Source organism: Polyodon spathula, chromosome 3 (genome assembly GCF_017654505.1).
Source record: "Polyodon spathula isolate WHYD16114869_AA chromosome 3, ASM1765450v1, whole genome shotgun sequence".
In the NCBI taxonomy this organism is placed as follows: Eukaryota; Metazoa; Chordata; class Actinopteri; order Acipenseriformes; family Polyodontidae; genus Polyodon; species Polyodon spathula.
Window position 1 is genome coordinate 89,497,664 of NC_054536.1, and position 20,871 is coordinate 89,518,534.

Sequence of the window (20,871 nt, forward strand, 5' to 3'; positions counted from 1 at the left end):
GACAGTTAAAAACCTGCCTAGAAGTGGAAACCTTTTTACAGCAGCATCAGTGTTTGATCCCATCTAAACTTCAACAGCCTGCCATGGCCAGCCCAGCCTTCTAAACTGAATCCTAGGGAGACTGGTGCAGTAGAAGCCAATGCTTTCAGTTCTTAAACAGGGCCTTTCATTAGTAACCTTCATTGCTGGCATGGACTGCAAATGGAGGGTTAACCCAAAATGGATTGCTGGTGTTACTTTCCAAGCCTTTTTGAAACGGTAGCCTTTTCAATGTCTGTATATTTTGACAGCTGATAGAAACATATATCTGTAGGTCTTATATTTACATTACTACTTCTTTTTTCTTCAAACAGTACATCGGAAATCTTGAACTTCTGGTAAAATGGTACAACAAAGTTAAGCAGACTGTCCTGGAAGTGGAATACCCTTTGATCAGAGCTGAGTTGAGAGCCATTGATGAGCAACTGTGGGCAGCTGAGGAGACCCTGACTTGGAGGGAGCAGAGCTGCTGGGAGTATGTCATTAACATGAAGGACACAGTGCATGACCTGGAGAGGAGAGTGCAAAGAGCAAAGGATAATATGGAGACCATCCAGGTCATGATGAGTTCTTGGAGTGAACATGCACTGTTTTCCAGAAAGGAGAACAAAACAGATACCTTGTTGAGCCTGGAGGACAAAAACGACAGGGTTGCAAAGAGATACAAGTTGATACAGGAAGGTGGAGAACACATTCATAAACTTATTGAGGTAAAAAAAAAATGTTTTATTAATAATTTAGTTCAGTGTAAAACGCTGTGGGGTAACAACATTTTAACATTTGAAAAATGCAGTAAAATGAAAAGGTGCTTTAGGCCCAATACTTGTTGAAATTCTTGCCGTTTTGATTTACAAACTATACACTGTTAAAAATGGTTTAATTAAAGTTCTATTATTTAAAAAAAACAAAAAAAAGCAGTTCTGATGGCAGATAATTTGTCTAAACATCAATATATCCAATATATATTCGTATATATATAATATATATATATATAATTAATATATTATATATTATATATGTTATATATATATATCTATAATATAATATTATATATATATATATATTGTATCTGAATGCGTAACCATTTTCTAAGGTAAAGTTCACTTAGATTCACCTGTTTTATAGGAGAACCTCAGTCTCTTCAGTGCTGACCCTTCCTCTGACTCTTGGAAAGCGTATGTGGAGTATATTGATGAAATGGTGGTGGATGGGTTTTTCCGTGCCATCATGTGCTCTCTGGAGTTTTTCATTGAGAACACAGAAAATGTCTTCAAAGTGTCCCCACTGTTTGAGGCGCAGATGATCCTGAGTGCTCCAGAAATCACCTTCAAGCCCTCCCTGGATAAAGAGGCTGGGGATGGCTTCTATGACTTGGCTGAAGAATTGTTGAGTGCCATTTATAAAATGTCTGCACAGATGAGGAGAGTAGCAGGCCACATGGGAATAGGAAACTACCAGGTAATCATAGCTGAGTTCTGTCTCTGTTGCAGAATAAAGGTAATTCCATGTCAGAGAAACCATTATAGAAAACAAAATCTGTTGCTTTGAACACAGAATGGTTGGTTGTTTATTAGTTGTTGCCTAGACAGTCATACTTATATAGTGTATATTTAAATGTGCTCCCCACTTTTTGTAAATCCCCCCATTGGAAGTACATTTCAACAAGCCTTTAAAAGCAGTGCTAAAGCTCTCTGATACTGTTTATATTTGAGCTCTACTCTAATAAGAATAATACAAATGCAATGCCTTGTCATTTTAAATAGCATGATATGGATGACATGCTGGACCTGCTAGATATGCGGCAGGAGATCATGGACAGAGTATCAGATGTGATAAAAAAAGCCATGCAGTACAAGAGCTCCTTTGATCCATACGCCTACCTCTGGGTGGATGACAGAGCTGAGTTCATGAAGCAGTTTCTCCTGTTTGGCCACGTCTTAACCACAGAGGAGATAGAAGCTCAGGGAGATCAAATGTTTCCTGAGTGCCCTCCATCTATTGAACAATTCAGAGATCAGGTAAATGCACACCTGTGTGGTCTAGTCCCATAACTACAGTAAACCATGATCCATCTTGGCTTCCATGTCCTAACCAGTACAGTACAAGACTGTTTAGTGATTATAACAGCAGTAAAAAATAAATACAATTCTTCTTTGCCTCTTAGATAATTTTGAATGCATTCTGGACAATTTTCTGACACTGCTGTACTATTTACAGCTGCTTAAATACACTGTAATTGTGTTGGAGTTACGAAGTGGTACCTTTTGGAAATACACAAAAACAGTATGCTGTAGTTGTTACAGTGTCGCTTTGTTATCATGCATCAGTTGCTCAGTGGTTTGTAAGCAACCAGTAAAACCCTGAAGGAAAGCTCATTTTCTCCAGTCACTGTAAAGACAAGTCATTGAAACAGATTTTGTTTTCCTTCTACAGATTGACGTCTATGAAAAGCTGTACACACAGATCAGTAAATTTGAAGACACCAAAGTGTTTGAATCCTGGTTTCGAGTTGATATTAAATCATTTAAAATAAGCCTTTTAAATACTATCAAAAAGTGGAGCTGGATGTTTAAAGAGCATCTCCTGACATACGTCACTGACAGGTACAGAGACACTGTTATAGATGCATTGGTGAATCACTTATAAAAACTTATCATGGCAATATGCTTGTACTGTAGTATGCGTTTACCGAGGTTTTACCATGCCTATAGGTTTACTGTGCTTGTCTGTGCTTCAAATGGATTTTACTACATGCTATTACTACTTTGTTATACTTTTACATATTGCAATACACTTTTATAAGGGATCCTACTGGTTTTTGTTTGGTATGCTGTACAACATTAGAACCCCTGCTTGGTGAAATATATTTAGAGATCTGCTCTTCCAAACTTGATTAAACCTTTACAGTGACATTTGTTTTTCCACATGCTGTGACTGACTTCATCTTTTCCATTGTACTGCCTAACACAGCTGTCACCAACCTATGGCTCCCGGGCCATACCTGGCTCTTCAGATGACCAACTATGTCTCTCTTAGTCATTCACACACAAAAAAAAAAGATTACTACTAGTAGCATTCACGCAACTGTACCACTGCTCAACTCATAGGCCCTGTCCACACTATGCCTTTAAACTGTATTAGTTGCCTTTAAACCATGCTAAATACGATTAGCTTCTGCACTACACTTGCTCTGCATTTTTATTCAGTTTGTCTCTCTTACGCAAAAAGATTGGTGTTGGTCATGCCTTTGTATATACTTCTATCCTACTGCAGTTACAAGTTTAAGCTTTGTGAATAGGCCTAACAGTTGTTTATTTAAATTGTGTTTTATTTTTGTCATGTGTTGTGGGAACCATCTGCCTTTTAAAATATTTTCTTTGCAGCCTTAATGAGTTGGAAGAATTCATAAAAGTAACAGATAAAGCTCTTCAGAAGCCTGTGAGTAAAGGTGACTACAAAGGCCTTGTCGAGATCATGGAATTTCTTGTGGCTGTAAGGGACCGGCAAGCTGTAACGGATGATCTCTTTGAACCTCTGAAGGAGACGATTGCTCTGCTGGAGGGTTATGGGCAGCAGATGCCTGACCAGGTTTACACACAGCTGGAAGTAAGATCAAACTCTGTCTTGTGACAGGATACACAGTGAGCTCCAGTATTGTACTGCTAGCCAATGAGTTACATGGAGACAGTGGAAACTCCTGTAGGCGTTTGGAATTTCTGTCCTCGTGAAATAGATTGAATAGACTTGTTAGATTTTCATTTTCTGTTGTATTCAATTATTTAAAAGAATTAAACAGCTTCATATTGTTACTCATAATTCACTTTGCATATAATTCATATATTACATATCACAATGTTTTTGGAGCCTATTGTATTTGCCTTTTTAGATCTATTCTTTTAGCTGTTGCATATAACTTGAAATCAGCTTAGAGAATTGGATGGAATTGATCAATTAAAAGCCATAGCACAGTTTTTGGAATAACTACTCTTCTCCCCTTAGGAACTGCCAGAGAAGTGGAACAACACCAAGAAAATAGCTGTGTCTGTAAAGCACGAGGTTGCTCCTCTTCAAAATGCTGAAGTATCGTATATTAGAAGAACATGTGTTGCCTTTGATGTAAGCACCACTTTTATCACAGAATTTATTATATTGTGGTTGACTGTGAAAACACCGCCAGTGCATACCCAGACTCTAAGTACTTTATTTATTTGTGTTTGTACAGGTGAAGCAATGTGAGTTCAGAGAAAAGTTCAGATTGGAGGCACCATTCAACTTCAATGCGGAGAATCCATATGCCCTTCTCGAAAAGGTAACCCTGACTTTTCTTTCGTTCATCTTGGTTTTAAATCATGGCTGCATGACTCATCCAGCACTCCCACTACTATTAAATTTAAGCTTCTTGTGTATGTTGTCAGTGTCTGGGGCAGTAATTTAACTTCCCTTACCACCTCTATTTTAAGAGGTCACCCAGGAATCTTAACTTCCCGTTTTATAGTGGGGCTCCTTTTGAAAAATAGCCAACTTTTTGTATTTATTACAGGCTCACAGGGAAATAAAGATGCTTGAAGAGCAGATGATCGAGATGCAGGCGTCCAGTAACCTGTTTGAAGTGACAGTTCCAGATTACAGGCAGCTCAAACAGTGCCGGCGGGAGATCATCATTCTTAAAGGACTTTGGGATATTATTATATATGTCCAAGTAAGTTTTTTTCTGACACAGTCATGGTAGAACCAAGGCTTTTGAGAAAGCACTCTGTGGTATGGCAATATGGTTCTAAATGGCGTAAAAAAAAAAATTAAAAAAAAAGTCTATTAAACATGTACAGTACCAATGGGCCCTGTTGAAAGTTGTGTACACATTTTTAAAGAAACTAACAATAGTAGAAAAAAACAGTTTAATGAACATTGTACTTCAAGAACTGAAAACACAGGTAAACAATAAAATGCTACTTGTATTTACCCTTTAGAGTAGCATTGAGGATTGGACCAAGACACAGTGGAGGCAGATTAACGTGGAACAGATGGATGTGGAGCTGAGAAGATTTGCCAAGGTATATTTCATTGCAGAATCCAGGCAATATTCAATTGTCACCCTTTAGAAATACTAAAATTAACATCTTGACAGAAACATTTATGCTAGTCTTTCATAATGTTGTTGAAGAAATTTAAATGTAAAATGTACGATACAGTTTACTTCAAGTTAGTAAGTGTTACCTTCACATGAAGCCCAAGAACCTAACAGGTGCGTCCATGAAAATAAATGTAACTCCCCACTGATCTTTGGATCAGCTGTCGGGCTCATTTGGAACAGAATATTTCAGTATGATGTGCCGAGGTCCCCAAGGGCGTCCTCGAACCCCAGTCTGGGGGCCCTTGATGAGCAATACAGTCTCACTGTAGGCCTCTGCTATTCTTCCTACATTGAGGAACATGCCTGTTACTTAGTGTCTCTCTGTGTCTGCGTTACAGGAAATCAGGATGTTAGACAAAGAAGTGCGTGGCTGGGATGCCTACACGGGTCTGGATTCCACAGTGAAGAATCTGGTAACGTCTCTCAGAGCAGTGACTGAGCTGCAGAACTCGGCCATTAGAGAAAGGCACTGGCACCAGCTGATGAGCGCCACAGGGGTAAGATAAATGCTTAAGTTTCAATCTGTGTTTGTGAAAAGTGGAACAGAGCATTGTTAAAACCAATAGTTAACCATCAGATACCTCAGTAAATGCACACTGTAAGCATTGGGAGAAGCCTTGAAACAGTAGAATTATTATGCAAATATATCATGATAATCTTTGATAACGGTTGACAGGACCACAATTATTGGGGGCTTTTTATCTAGTCTGTTTCAATAATTGATTCCATTATTTTTATTAGACACAAATACTAGTTTACAAAAGACTATAACAATATACATTTATATAGTAGAAACACAAATAAGTTTTAAAAAAACTGTTCCTTTTAAAAATGGTAATTCAACAAACTACATACAGTGCTCATTTCAATTTACCCAAATATGTTCTTTTTTTTTGTATGAAAGCCTCATAAAAAGTAAAAAATCTATTGTATTTTTTTCCATGTAACTGTTTTTGAAGGTGAACTTCACCATGAATGACGACACAACCTTGACTGATCTATTGGCCCTGCAGCTGCACAGGGTAGAAGAAGAAGTCAGGAACATTGTGGACAAGGCGGTAAAGGAAATGGGCATTGAAAAGGTACTTTTATCACTGTGAAAAACACACTGAGATATTCTGGAAAGTATGGAGGCCAATGATTGTAAAAATAACATTTAGTTGCCTAGGTAATAGCTAATACCAATCCTTGAAAGTGCCAATCAGTTTACATTATAAAACGAAAGACGCTGGCAAAGAAACTTCTCAACTAACTCTTTAAAAAAAAAAAAAGTATAGTTTTTTTTCTCCTCCATATTACATAATGTGTAATACAAGTAGGGCAACATAAATAGCAGTGTGTGCCCTTTATGTGCCAGTTTTACTTGGTATGCTGTCAATAATAAGCAAGTGATACTCTTCATAGTTAGCTGTCTTTCTCAGGTTCTAACAGAGATCAATCAGACTTGGAGCACTATGGAATTCTCATATGAAGAGCATTACCGAACAAGAGCACCCCTGTTAAAATCTGATGAAGAACTCATTGAAACCTTAGAGGATAATCAGGTATTGAGCTGAGCAGATCTCTTACTTGTTATGTCAGGAGCACCTTGTAAGCAAGGACTGGGGTTCTCTCCTGGTTAATTATAATATGTATAATTTTTTTTTTTTTTTCATCCCACCTTTCAGGTGCAGTTGCAGGCCATACTGCAGAGCAAGTATGTGGAATACTTCATTGAGGAGGTCTCCAGCTGGCAGAAGAAGCTGACTGTGGCAGACTCCGTCATCTTCATCTGGATGGAAGTCCAGCGTACATGGTCCCATCTGGAGAGCATCTTTATTGGGTCGGAGGACATTCGGAAGCAACTTCCTCAAGATGCCAAGCGGTTTGATGGGATAGATGCAGATTTTAACGTAATCAAAACCTGTTTTATTTTTATCAGCAGGTGACAGAAGATGAATGTCTGTAAAGATGATGATAATAATAATAATAATAATAATAATAATAATAATAATAATAATAATAATAATAATAATCCACTTGGGTTTCCTCAGCCATATTTTTAGGGGTAATCCTGTGATAAAAACAGATTGGTAGATAATGCAGTCTGATTCCACAGTGCTATAAAATGCAGTAAAAATAAAATCCAGCTGTGGCTTGTGGCGTATAGACAGATCCAATCAATCACAAATTATATCATAGACTAATTATAATTATGTTTTACTGCAAATTTGCTTTTGTTTTTTTTTCCTAAAGGAATTAATGATTGAAAGTGCTAAAACGAAGAACGTAATAGGGGCAACAAACAAGCCTAATCTGTTTGAAAGACTAGAAGATCTGCAGAAAAGGTTTGAAACGTTTTGTTTACTTAGTTAGACACTTACAACTGTGGACTATCATGGTAATATATTTTGCTGTATCTGTATACAGTGTTATTAATACAGAGGCCACACGGACGGTATGGGGGAAACACTGGCAGGATTAATAAAGAGCTAACGGGTGGCTGTATTTAGATCTGTGTCTGTTTTGTTACAGTGTTTCATGTCTTCCATTTGTTCCTGCACACAGCAGTGAAGAGAGTGACAGGATTTTTTTTTTTGTTGCAGGCTGTCCCTCTGTGAAAAGGCACTCGCTGAATATCTAGAAACCAAACGCTTGGCTTTCCCACGTTTCTACTTTGTGTCTTCTGCAGACTTGTTGGATATTCTGTCAAAAGGAACACAGCCTAAAGAGGTAAGACGATCCAACATATTAGGTATATCAAAGGAACAAGGAACAATATTGTACCAGAACAGGAAAGCTGAATTTTTACAGCAATTAAACATTTCACATTTTAGATGATGCCTTTCTTTGGCAGTCCAAGGGTTCATCTGATTCCTAGAATATCATTGCCATATTATAATGTAACTGCTGCAGGAACAATAGATATGCATTGAGTAAAGGCAGTGATATGGGGGGGGGGGGGGGGGGGGGGGGGGGGGGGGGGGGGGGTTTTAATTAAATTTTTAATCTTTAAGCATGTTCAATTCTAATTACATTTATATCAGTCGGTTAACATTAAAGGAATTTTATTTTCAGAAAATTAATTAATTAAAATGAATAAATAATAATTAAAAAAAATGTTTATCACCAACAAGACATTCTTGTGTTTTCCAATGAATATCTTATGTTAGGTTACAAGGCATCTTGCCAAGCTATTTGACAATATGGCTGATCTGAAGTTTGAGGAGGATGAAAAGGATGAGCCAACCAAGACTGCTGTTGGGATGTATAGTAAAGAAAATGAGTATGCGTCCTTCAATGCAACCTGCAACTGTACTGGACAAGTAAGAGACTCTCTAAACGTGAAAGATCTTAGACTTGCTTTCAGTCTTGCTCTGGCATTGCCTTTGCCAGCCAGCCATACTTAACATACATTACTAGATCATTTCATTTTTAAACTGCTTTTGTGTTGCCAAGCAAAAGAGCATTCAGGTAGCTTTCTGCTCAGTAAACACATGTGTTTTGGTTAAATCCATAGCCTTAGGACATTATAGACAATAATGAACACAGTAATAAAGGTTTCGGTAAGTAAACAAGACTATTTCCTAGGGAAAGGCAATGCAGCAGCTTGTACCTTTCACATAAGAGAGCATTTTTCCATATTCATGTGCTTATGTGAGCTGTGTGTATTTAAAAGGTTGAAACCTGGCTGAACTGTCTGGAAGAGACCATGTGTCAAACAGTCCGTCATCATATCACTGAGGCAGTGGGGGCCTATGAGGAGAAGCCCAGGGAACAGTGGCTCTTTGATTACCCTGCTCAGGTGGCTCTCACCAGCTCTCAGATCTGGTGGACAACAGATGTGGGCATAGCCTTCGAGAGGCTGGAAGAAGGGTTTGAAACAGCTCTGAAGGACTACAATAAGAAACAGGTGACATTGCCTATAGTAATAGTATTTTTATATCCAGCATCTTGACGTTTACCTGTCCCACATTTTAGTAAACATTTTCATTTAGGCCAAATCAATTACATCAAGTCCTGTCGCACCTATACTGCTAATACTGCTACTGCTACTGAGAGATCCTGCGTCACTTTCTGCGGTCAGTCCGAGTCGGTAGCTCACATTTATGTTTTGTGCGCCCAGCTGCAGTCATTCTTTTTGTTCCTAAAGAACCTCCTGCTGCAGTTCTGGTTGCATTTTTCTCCCACCCTCCTCATTTTTGGACACTGTGTTCGTGGCTCCGCCAAGAAGAGAGACCACCTGGTGAATCTGCTCCTGGCTCTTGCTGGACTGGACATCTACAAGACCAGTAAGCGTAAGATCACTAGGGAAGGTCTCTTTGACTACGGAGCCATGTTCAGGGCCCTTGTCCGTTCCAGGGTTTCTTTGGAGCACGCCTATGCAGAGACCGCTGGCAACATGACGGCCTTTGTTAACCAGTGTGCTCTGGGTGACGTGCTCTGCCACCCACCCCCCAGCCTTTATTTTGCAGACCTTTGAACCGGTTCTTAATTTATTTTACTACTACTACTAATAATAACACAGTATGTTTTGGCAACCTTGCTCTTCTATGACAAATAAAGTGTGACCGTTGATATTCTTGAAGCATGTAGGAACTTGGCATTTCATTTCAGGAGGTTGGTAAGTGAACTGTGTCCATATTTTGCCCTAAGCAGCATGTGAATATGTGACTTGAGAAATAGACTCTAACACTGCTGTTATACAAAAAATAAATCCTTACCAAATGAAAGGACACAATTCGTGAGCTGCTATGATGCCGTCTCTCATTTGAAGCCCTGATAAAGATGAACAATAAGCAATTGATGAAATAATATTAATGGTATATAATAAAGTTTGGCTGCAGAACCCTCTGTGATCGCTGATGGCTGTCCTAGAATCTTGTTGCTCTGTTATTATTATTATTATTATTATTATTATTATTATTATTATTATTATTATTATTATTATTATTATTATTATTTATTTTTAACATTAGTCAATCCCAAATGACTATACTAAACATAATCTCATCATTTAGTGTATTAGTAAAACATGTGTTGATACACAATGATTATAATATAAAATTTTATTTTAAACACTAAAATAGTGTTTGTTTTTTGTTTGTGTGTTTCAATAAGATCTCACAGCTTAATACACTTATTAACATGCTGCTGGGAGAGCTGACTCCAGGAGACCGACAGAAGATCATGACCATTTGTACTATTGATGTTCATGCCAGGGATGTGGTGGCGAAGCTCATAGCTCAGAAGGTACGCTAGTTTTCTTATGGCCATGCTTTTAGCATCTTAACATACAGCAGTCCCTCGCTAAACTGGACATGTCGGGAGATGGGCAAGTTGTTTACTTAAAAATAAAAATAAATTGCACACACATTCATTAATGTGCTCACTGTATTTAAAATGTAAATATCATTGTGCTGAAATAACATTGTGTTCTCTATACACATTACATTATGTAAAAATACAAATCTGTACACTAGGCCTATATTTTCTACAGTAGTAAAATCAAATTAATACCTTTTTACTTTAGCTAATAGGCTATTTTCTTAACACAAAATAAATCATGCTGCGCATTGTAGGCCTACACACTACAATGCAGAAATAGTAAAAGATCATTTTAAATTGAAGCAAAATTATTTAAGTGCATTTTCTTTTTTACTGTAGCTTACTTAGTACACAATTAACACAAAATAGATAATGGTGCCCTATTGACAGGTTATGATACTATGCAGTACCTTACCTGTACTGCACACACTTTACAGAAATAAATCATTTTTAAATTGACATGAACATTTTACATTGTGTATATATGGTGAAAGACAACTATTTAGCCTATCAGCTACTTTTGATTTCTTTGGTATGAGTCAACTTTTTTTTTTTTTTTTTTGCAAAAGCAATTATAGGTGTGTTGCCAATTATAGGTGTGTTGCGTTTTCAACCACTGGAGTCCGTCAGTTTAATCTCTGTAGAGTATGCGTTTATATGCCCTCTTAATCATGCACTTAATTAACGATTTAGTAGCTACTTATATCTGTTCTGTTTATTTTTGTCCTGTCGTTGGTGTCAGTATAACAGCCAGGTAGTTTTCAGTGTGTCTCTTGCAATTCACAGTGACCAAGCATCACACTTAACTGTATATTTATGGGGGACGTACGTTGCGTCAGCATAGCCAAATGTACGGCATAATGCTGTCTGTATTAGCGAGGGACTCCTGTACAAAGATTAGCGACATCTTTCATACGTTTATTGACTCGTCCCTGGCCTGAATCACACAAGCACCACCTAATGTGAAATAAATACACGTTATATACTGTATAGTATTTCATTTGTTTGTTTCATTTCAATGTTTTAATAAAAACTTATTTTAATATTGCTTTGCATACATACATAAATGGTTATGTATAAATAATATTAATTAGCTGCTGTAATTTGCTTGAAACCCAAATTATTGCTAAAAATGTCTTCTAACTAGACTATTTCTTGTTTTAGACATGTTTGCAAATTACTGTGTTCTGTTAGTACCAATAAATCATTTTTTTCTTGTGGTTGCAATAAGCAGTGATAGCATTTTAACTTTTCTTGCATGTCAACAATATTCTTCCCTCTGTAGTAGTCTCTATGCTAAATATGATGTTGTTGTTTTTGTATAGGTTACCAATTCCCAAGCTTTTTCCTGGTTGTCTCAGCTGCGACACCGCTGGGACGAGGAGAGGAAGCACTGTTTCGCTAACATCTGCGATGCTCAGTTCCAGTATTCCTATGAGTACCTGGGCAACACGCCCCGCTTGGTGATAACGCCTCTCACTGACAGGTATTTGCATGTCAAGTTCCAAATTAGCATTAGGCAAGCTGCCAAGAGATCATTGTTTTTGCACCCAGGTTGTTCAGTTTCTGAATCCATCAGTAGCTGACATGTCTTTTTTTTTTCTATAAAATTTGTTATGTAAAATATATTTTAATGAACGTTTTAATTTGTATTCTCACACTGCAGAATCCCCACACGCTTCTCAATAGAAATCTTGCATTCCATCAGGTTCCAACTTGCATTAGCATTCACCTCAAAATGTATCCCCATTATAGCATGAAAGCAAATTGAAGTTGCACAATATGTTGTATATGAATATGCATCTCCATATGAATAAACTTCTTGTGTTTGTGTTACGATAGAAAAGGTGTGTGTGTGTGTGTGTGTATATTTCTATATCGATAGATATATACAGGAATGTACTGTATACTGAATGTGCATATCACTTGTAAAAAATACCATTATGTCAAGGGGATTTCTTTGACTTGTTTTCTATAAAACAGATGCTACATCACTCTGACACAGTCCCTGCACCTCACTATGAGTGGGGCGCCTGCAGGTCCTGCAGGAACTGGCAAGACAGAGACTACCAAAGATTTGGGGAGAGCACTAGGCGTGATGGTGTACGTGTTCAACTGCTCCGAGCAAATGGATTACAAGGTAATTGAAAAAAAATAAAAATAAAACCAAGGAACAACACTAGAACTTAGAACCTAAAACTTAGGACCTAGAACTTGTCAACTAAAAATATTTGATGTAACAGTACTACAATACAAAGGGGTAATTAAATCATTTATCCCACAATCATTACATTAAAATAGAATCCCTGCTTTCTGTTATAGCATTTGAATGTAGTTTAACCTTATGTCTACTTTATCAACAAGCAGTTCTATTTGATTGCATGATCCACTGCATTCCCAGCCAAAAATAGATATGTTCCTTCCTTTAAATGCATAAGCAGATCGTGATAAGTGATATCTAGAAACAGGCATAGCTTGAGAACAAAACAGAAACTGCACTGATATTATTTAGTAGTTAGAGCACAGCTAAAATTAAACCAGATAGAGCCTGCCGTTGAGGCAATTTCCACCATAATATCTTATCAGTTGCATTTTTCACATGGAGGTCTGTCTTTTAGTCCATAGGAAATATCTACAAAGGTTTGGCTCAAACAGGGGCCTGGGGCTGCTTTGATGAATTTAACCGGATTTCAGTGGAGGTTCTGTCAGTTGTTGCCGTTCAAGTTAAAACCATACAGGATGCCATTAGAAATAAGAAAACAAGGTGAGTCCATTTGGAAATAAATGGCTAACCGCTAAAGTGCGGCAAATTACTGTAATCTCTATTGGAGGCCTTCCTCTCAAACCTGTTGTTATCCGCAGGTTTTTATTCCTTGGAGAAGAAATTAGGCTGAAGCCATCTGTGGGGATATTTATCACCATGAATCCAGGCTATGCTGGACGAACAGAGCTCCCTGAGAATCTCAAAGCACTGTTCAGGCAAGTATAGATTAGCGCAACAATGCCACCTGTGGTCACAAGAGCTACTTGCACTGTGTAATCCCAGACTGATTTAAATAAGCGCTGTACACGAAGACTTTCTCATAATAAACAGACACTCTGTCTGTGATTTCAAGTAATAATACATACTGGCCTAATGGTGTCAATCTAACATTCTTATCTTTGAGAGTCCATTTCTCTGTTTTGTAAATATGTATCCTTCATTAAAGTTTTATAAAAAATGGTAGTAGACAGGTATTCAAATTCCTAATGAAATTAAAACAAGTAATTCCGATTGTATTTACAGTCTTTCTCTCTTAGAATTTCTTAGTATTCTGATATTTTACTGGAACCCAGTAAATTGTACTGGGTTCCACCCAGTTTGACAAAGTTTCAGCAGACTTGTTTGTAATTCGTGTTTATTTCCTCGTTAGACCTTGTGCCATGGTAGTTCCTGACATAGAGCTGATCTGTGAGATCATGCTGGTAGCTGAAGGCTTCCTTGAAGCCAGGCTGCTGGCTCGCAAATTCATCACCTTGTATACACTCTGCAGGGAGCTGCTTTCAAAACAGGTATTTGGGCTTAAATCTATTGCAACTGTAGCCTGCTATCCAGCGTAATTTATAGTAAATGACCCTTGCTTGATGTCTGTTATACATACCTGTTTATATAACTATGGAAAGATATCCAGTGTAAAACCAGGTTGTTTGCTAGTATTATTTCAATGTAAGGAATATCCTACATAAAAGTATGTTTAAAGAAAGATGCGTTCAGTTTGTTTTCATGGATGTACCAGCTGCCTAGTATTTATTTATTATGACATTTTAGGAGCAGGGATTTCTGTATAGTGGTGTATTATGGATATTTGTGCCCCTATAATAGTTAATTGCAAACAAAACCCTGGAGTATTATTGTGCTTGGGACCCCCACCCAGCCCCACCCCTCCTAAAGTGAATTGGCAGTCAAGGAAATCTCTACTGGTAAAAGCTCTACTGGTATGGTGACATTCCTGCATCTGCTCAGTTTGGAACAATCGTTAGCCAATGAGATTGATTCTCCCTTGTATTCTGGCTGGAGCTATAATGCATGCATGTATTCCCCCTTGTGGACAATTAATGCAAAACTTGTCAACAATGTAATTAATGCATTCATCGCTTAACAACTCATTGTTGAAAGTTTGGCATTGTAACAGAAAATAATTTCAATTTGAATTTTTTGAAATGCCTTTATCTAAACGAATGTGGTTGCTGAAACCAGCTCAAAGTGTTTTATTAATGCATTTTATGGAGTCACCTGGAATAAGGTTAAAGTAGGTCATTGTTGCAATAAGCAGGCAATTCACAGCTGGTCAGTACATGCTTAAACTGGATTGCCCTTCCGGGTTGGGTTTATAGTACACTCTTGGGCATGAATAAGTTATACTTAAGAAAGGGGTATGAATACCATTACTTGTGAGATTGTGTATAATGATGAGTGACTTTAATCAGTCAAGGGCATGAAGAGAAAAGGTGGTGAGTACAGGAAGAATGTTGTCACTGTTATTCATTCAGTTGTCAAACCAGTAATTATACTGTAACTTTATTAACTTGACCTTTAAATGAACAATGTGAGTATTCATAAGAAAGATTTACAGCTTCCTGAAGTATTTAGTGCATCCATATTGCTGTCAGTGCAATTACTGGTTATGTGGCATTTTATTTTCTACGCTTATTTTACAGATTGATTGCAAAACTATTCTCTCTCTCTCGCTCTCTCTCTCTCGTTCTCTCTCATATGTGTGTGTGTGTGTGTGTGTGTGTGTGTGTGTGTGTGAAGGAGACATTATATATATATATATATATATATATATATATATATATATATATATATATATATATATATATATATAATGTCAGTCTTCTTAATTAGGATCAAACAGGATATCAATCACTAGAAACACTTTTGTTTTCAAAAACAAAAGTCATTGATAAACTGAAAAATCACTATTTTAATAATTAGCGACAATGTTTTGGCTACATGTCTGGTTTATATATATATACACATATACACATACACACACACACACACACACACACATATGTCTGTATGTCACACTATGGCATTAATAAATTATCTAGAGAAGCACTTATCCAAATTGAATGAAATGTTTTGTAAGATAAGACATCCAATATATTCAGTACTTAGTAAATAACAAATTAGACATATTGTGTAGTATTGTGATGTTCAGTAAATATCCCATACTATAACAGATGATAATTGTAAGGTGTCACTCAGGATCATTATGACTGGGGTCTCCGTGCGGTGAAGTCAGTCCTGGTTGTTGCAGGATCCCTGAAAAGAGGAGACAAGAGCAGACCAGAAGACCAGGTGGGGAATCTTCTAACATTCTGGCTGCTTCAAGCAGCAGAAATTACCCAAAACATTCAGGGCGTGGAATAATGCTCCTATAATCTGCACCCAACAAGATCTGAAATGGAGTCAGCGGTTTTAAATCTGAAATAATGAAATGACTATACAAACACAACACACACATCCACTGCACATCCACTCAAGCCTAATTCATATTGTTTATCCACAACTGCAAGACTCAAAAAAATGTTAGGTCTTTTGTGGTTTGCTGAATTCTTTAACCTTGCTAATTCTTTGATAGCAAGATCCGCATAATCCTTTGAGTTGTGCAAAAATGTTTTAGCAGTCTGTGCTGACTTTTAGCAACATCATCTTCACCTGTATTCTTAATATAGTAGACAGCAGCAACATTTCCTAGTTTTAATCTAGGAAAAATGTTATGACCAAATATTATTTTCGATATTGTATGTATTTTTCTTTGACTGTTTTGATTAGACTCCATAAATGGTCCTAAAACTGTTAAGAGATTTGACCACAGTGCCACCAGCGCAAAATGGTGTAAAATAAGTTTCTTTGGTTTGATATTTTAACTGAGCACATAGTACAACAAAGTGGCCTGTTGGATCTCACAGGGAAAGTCTCACCTTTTTAATGGTTCATTTTCTGAAGGTGCTGATGCGTGCTCTAAGAGACTTTAACCTGCCAAAGATAGTTACAGATGACGTCCCCATCTTCAATGGGCTGATTGGGGATCTCTTCCCAGCCCTGAATGTCCCAAGGAAGAGGGATTTGGAGTTTGAACAGATGGTGAGGCAGTCCACCCTGGATCTCTGTCTGCAGCCAGAGGAGAGCTTCGTCCTCAAAGTAAGAGCTCTGTCACACCCCTGTCACAATATCGCTCTGAAGAATTGCAGTCCTGTCATCTCGCATCTGGCTCATAGCACATGCAGAACTGCATGGACACTGGGAAATGGCTTTGTGTCCTGAAGGCTTGTCATTGAGGTCAGACAAAAAGCAACAACAACAAAAAAAACTGCATTAGCTAGCATTACCACCCTTTCAAAGTGAATATTTTTACAGGCATGTCTCAGCTAAAGGTCCCATCGATCCATCATTTCTAGCAACTGTAGAGCCAGTGGAAGGTTTGTTGATTTATCGAAGGATGTCAATTGTCATTAGTTGCTATTATAACATGTCAAGAATGTCTTCAAAGATAAAGAGGAATGATTGCTTTAGCCTTCAGGAGTACAACATTAAAGTATCTGCAAGGAGTGTTTGATAAATATTCTTCTCCGACAGCTTCAACTAAATTACTATTAAAAATCAAATTCACCTTTGCCATAGTATGTGCACTTTTCATTTAGGAAAATCTGAAACCAACTAAGTTAATAGCAATGTATACTTAGATATACTGAAATTATTCTCTATCCACCTGGAATTATTTTATTCGCACTGTGTACTTGACATATTGTCTTTGTTGGTTTGTAAAACATTGCATATTTAAGTTCTCCCTTAGGAAATAAATAAAAAATGAATGATTCCACATTATCTGCCTATAAAACCTCTGCCCCTGTTTTTTATTTTTTGCTAATCAGGTGGTTCAGCTGGAGGAGCTGTTGGCGGTCCGCCATTCAGTGTTTGTGGTGGGTAATGCTGGTACAGGAAAAAGTCAGGTAGGTGAAAGTTAATAATAATAATAGCGCTTTACAAGATATGAGACTAGCGTGTGCGAACTGTGCATCAGTTGCAGAGTCACTTACAGCAAAGTCTCACCCGAAAGACGGAGCATAAGGAGGTTAAGTGACTTGCTCAGGGTCACACAATGAGTCAGTGGGGGAGCTGGGATTTGAACTGGGGACCTCCTGGTTACAAGCCCGTTTCTTTAATCACTGGACCACACAGCCTGCAACGATAGGCTACCAGAGGGGGTTAGAAAGTTATTTGAACATAATTTGATGTGGTTTAATCAAAAGCTGGAATAAAAAAGACATTACACACTCAAGCAATATCTTTTTTAATTTTTCGGGTTTGGTTACTTATTTTAGGATATAATAAAAAGGATTTTACTTCTTTTGTACCGTCAGATTTTAAAAACCCTTAACAAGACTTATGCGAATTTGAAGAGGAAACCTGTCTGGAATGACCTCAATCCAAAAGCTGTCACTACAGATGAGCTGTTCGGGGTTATACATCCAGCTACAAGGGAGTGGAAAGATGGCGAGTACAAGATAAACAAAATTTTATTATGAAAGTAGACCGTTTGTTTTTTTTTTTTTTACCTTGAATCACAGGACTTTATCATAAACGATATTTTATGCTCTCCCTTTTAAAAACAGTATAGTATATGATATAACTGCTGTATATAAACTCTGCAGTAAACCAGTCTCTGTTTTTGCAGGACTTTTATCATGTCTCATGCGAGAGCAGGCAAATATTTCACATGATGGGCCAAAGTGGATAGTATTAGATGGAGATATAGACCCTATGTGGATTGAGTCACTTAACACTGTCATGGATGACAACAAGGTGAGATGTGGCTGTTCTTTATGGCATTCACAGTGCAAGAACCAACACCAATGTATTAGCCATTATAAAATCCATGATCATCCAGAGGTAGACGTGTTGGTTAAAATGCATTTTCCATTCAGTTATTTGTATTCACAATTGTTTCTTTAGGTACTGACACTTGCCAGCAATGAACGCATCCCCCTTACTCCAACCATGAGGCTGGTGTTTGAAATAAGTCATCTGAGAACAGCAACTCCAGCCACTGTCTCCAGAGCAGGCATTCTGTATGTTAATCCCCAGGACCTCGGGTGGAATCCGTGAGTCACTTCATTAATACTGGCTGAATGATTAATGTTACTAAAGGATGGCATTCAATTGACAGTTTTTAGAAAATAACTAACACAAAGAGGCCGCAAATTAAATTGCTTGCTTTATTGAGATGTGAAAATCAATGTGCTTATCTCTTTTTAGCACTAACTTATTAATAGAAATGTATTTTGTTCTTTTTATGAAATATCTGTTGCTTGGGATATCTTTGGATATAGCAAATGAAAGTACTGTGTATAAGAAAGAAAGTAACTTTAACACAAAAAAGGGGAGCAGTAATGCTGTTCATACTAGTACGAAGATGCATTTTAAAATCTTGGTTTGCGCTCTATTAAAAATGGATTGTAAGTCCCACACACAAGTCCTTTGTGACAGAGATTACCAGTGATTGATGTTACAACCTGTTTCAAGAATCCAATCATAGCTTGCATTAATGCTAGAGTATTAATGGATAAGGGCTTTAACCAGAAAGATTACAGAATATATCTGGATTGGCAACCCTCTAGCAACTGAAACTTTATTCAGTGTCACCTTCTTCATAATTTAAAGTGATGAATTAAATTATCAACATTGGTAAGTGTTTACAAAGTAGGTAACCATTAACTTTTAACTTGTGAGGTATTACACTTGGCGCCAAGCTTTGTCATATAGAACACACTTTTAATGTATGTCTCTGTCTCTGTATTGCATCTGCTTTTATTGAAGCTAGAATTACATATCCCTGTTTGCTTTAAATAAGATTGCGTGAAGCTGGCCTAACTGGAAGAATTGCTGCAAAGAAACCATTGTTAAGAGTGCAGAATAAGAGGAAGAGACTTACCTGGGCCAAAAAACAAAGAAACTGGATATTTGAGATGGAAGTCGGTCTCATGGACCGATGAGTCAAAATTTGAAATATTTGGGTCCAGCCGCCGAGTATTTGTAAGACGCAGAGAGGGTGAGCGCATGAGTTCTGCATGTGTGTTTCCCACTGTCAAGCATGGAGGAGGCAGTGTCATGGTCTGTGGTTGCTTTGCTGGTGACAGAGTTGGTGATCTTTACGAAGTCCATGGCAAGCTCAACCAGCATGGCTATCATAGCATACTTCAGAGGCATGCCATTCCATCAGGATTACGGCTAGTTGGGCAGTCCCTCATTCTTCAGCAAGATAATGACCCGAAACACACCTCAAAGTTGTGCAAGAATTATCTGGCGAAGATGGAAAGTGAAGGACAACTCAATTTAATGACCTGGCCTGCCTAGTCTCCAGACCTCAATCCCATAGAACTTGTATGGGACAAACTGGACAGATCAAAGCAAAACTACCCACAAGTGCCCTACATCTCTGGGAATTGCTGCAGAAGAGCTGGGAAGACATGTCGGGTGATTTCCTGCTGAAACTTGTTAACCGAATGCCTCATGTTTGTGAGGCTGTTATTAAGGCAAAGGGTGGCTGTTTTGAGGAATCCAAGATTTAGAGACAATTTTCAATTTTCTTGAACATTGCTTTGATACTCCTTATGTTTTGTTTTGTGTATTGTAACAAGCGTTTTCATTTTCAAGTATTTATAGAAACGTATACAACGTAAAATATTGTCAATTATGAAAAAAACCTAGTTTCCAGCAAGTGTACTCAAACTTTTGACTGCTACTGATTTAATCTATTTTCCCATAGGTATGTAGCCAGCTGGATTGACACAAGGAGTCAGCAGTCAGAAAAGGCCAATCTAACCATCCTGTTTGACAAGTATGTTCCTCCCTGTCTGGAGCTACTGAGGTCGACAGTAAAGACTATCACTCCTATTCCTGAAAACAGCATGGTGCAGGTATAGAATCATTTCACTGTTACCATGTTATAGTTTAAAAACAAAACAACTACGAAACCCTAATTCATGTTATTACGATGTATCTATCATATTACTGACTGACTAACATGTATGAACGTTCTATAAGTAATGGTTGTGTTTTACCTCCTCACAGACTCTTTGCTCATTGCTGGACTGTCTCTTAACCCCAGAGAATGTGCTCCCTGACTCCCCTCGAGAGTTGTATGAGATTTATTTCTCCTTCGCCTGCATTTGGGCTTTCGGTGGAGCTGTCTATCAAGATCAGGTATGTAACAAACAAACAAAACTTTTGAAATGTTTACTAACAAAATTAAACTAACAAACTGTGCCTTCTGCCACTTTTGTTGTCAATTCAACGCTTGTCTTGTTTCTATCCCTTAAGGATATTATCTTCAAGTATTGCT

At 37.7% G+C, this 20,871-nt stretch overlaps 1 protein-coding gene across 1 annotated transcript in view; it reads left to right on the forward strand.

The window, feature by feature from the left end:
* LOC121313602 (dynein heavy chain 11, axonemal-like) overlaps positions 1 to 20,871 on the forward strand; it is a 69,042-nt gene that overhangs the window by 10,895 nt on the left and 37,276 nt on the right. The window contains exons 14-44 of the mRNA XM_041246303.1: positions 354 to 749; positions 1,165 to 1,497; positions 1,803 to 2,057; positions 2,473 to 2,642; positions 3,423 to 3,645; positions 4,039 to 4,155; positions 4,262 to 4,348; positions 4,580 to 4,738; positions 5,007 to 5,090; positions 5,509 to 5,667; positions 6,130 to 6,252; positions 6,592 to 6,714; positions 6,838 to 7,062; positions 7,406 to 7,497; positions 7,756 to 7,882; positions 8,323 to 8,475; positions 8,829 to 9,062; positions 10,271 to 10,402; positions 11,803 to 11,963; positions 12,461 to 12,617; positions 13,096 to 13,241; positions 13,340 to 13,456; positions 13,891 to 14,029; positions 15,732 to 15,824; positions 16,476 to 16,670; positions 17,402 to 17,479; positions 17,891 to 18,023; positions 18,205 to 18,332; positions 18,483 to 18,631; positions 20,296 to 20,446; positions 20,601 to 20,732. Of these exons, the coding sequence (XP_041102237.1) occupies positions 354 to 749; positions 1,165 to 1,497; positions 1,803 to 2,057; positions 2,473 to 2,642; positions 3,423 to 3,645; positions 4,039 to 4,155; positions 4,262 to 4,348; positions 4,580 to 4,738; positions 5,007 to 5,090; positions 5,509 to 5,667; positions 6,130 to 6,252; positions 6,592 to 6,714; positions 6,838 to 7,062; positions 7,406 to 7,497; positions 7,756 to 7,882; positions 8,323 to 8,475; positions 8,829 to 9,062; positions 10,271 to 10,402; positions 11,803 to 11,963; positions 12,461 to 12,617; positions 13,096 to 13,241; positions 13,340 to 13,456; positions 13,891 to 14,029; positions 15,732 to 15,824; positions 16,476 to 16,670; positions 17,402 to 17,479; positions 17,891 to 18,023; positions 18,205 to 18,332; positions 18,483 to 18,631; positions 20,296 to 20,446; positions 20,601 to 20,732 (4,971 nt within the window). The remainder of the gene's footprint in view (positions 1 to 353; positions 750 to 1,164; positions 1,498 to 1,802; positions 2,058 to 2,472; positions 2,643 to 3,422; positions 3,646 to 4,038; positions 4,156 to 4,261; positions 4,349 to 4,579; positions 4,739 to 5,006; positions 5,091 to 5,508; positions 5,668 to 6,129; positions 6,253 to 6,591; positions 6,715 to 6,837; positions 7,063 to 7,405; positions 7,498 to 7,755; positions 7,883 to 8,322; positions 8,476 to 8,828; positions 9,063 to 10,270; positions 10,403 to 11,802; positions 11,964 to 12,460; positions 12,618 to 13,095; positions 13,242 to 13,339; positions 13,457 to 13,890; positions 14,030 to 15,731; positions 15,825 to 16,475; positions 16,671 to 17,401; positions 17,480 to 17,890; positions 18,024 to 18,204; positions 18,333 to 18,482; positions 18,632 to 20,295; positions 20,447 to 20,600; positions 20,733 to 20,871) is intronic.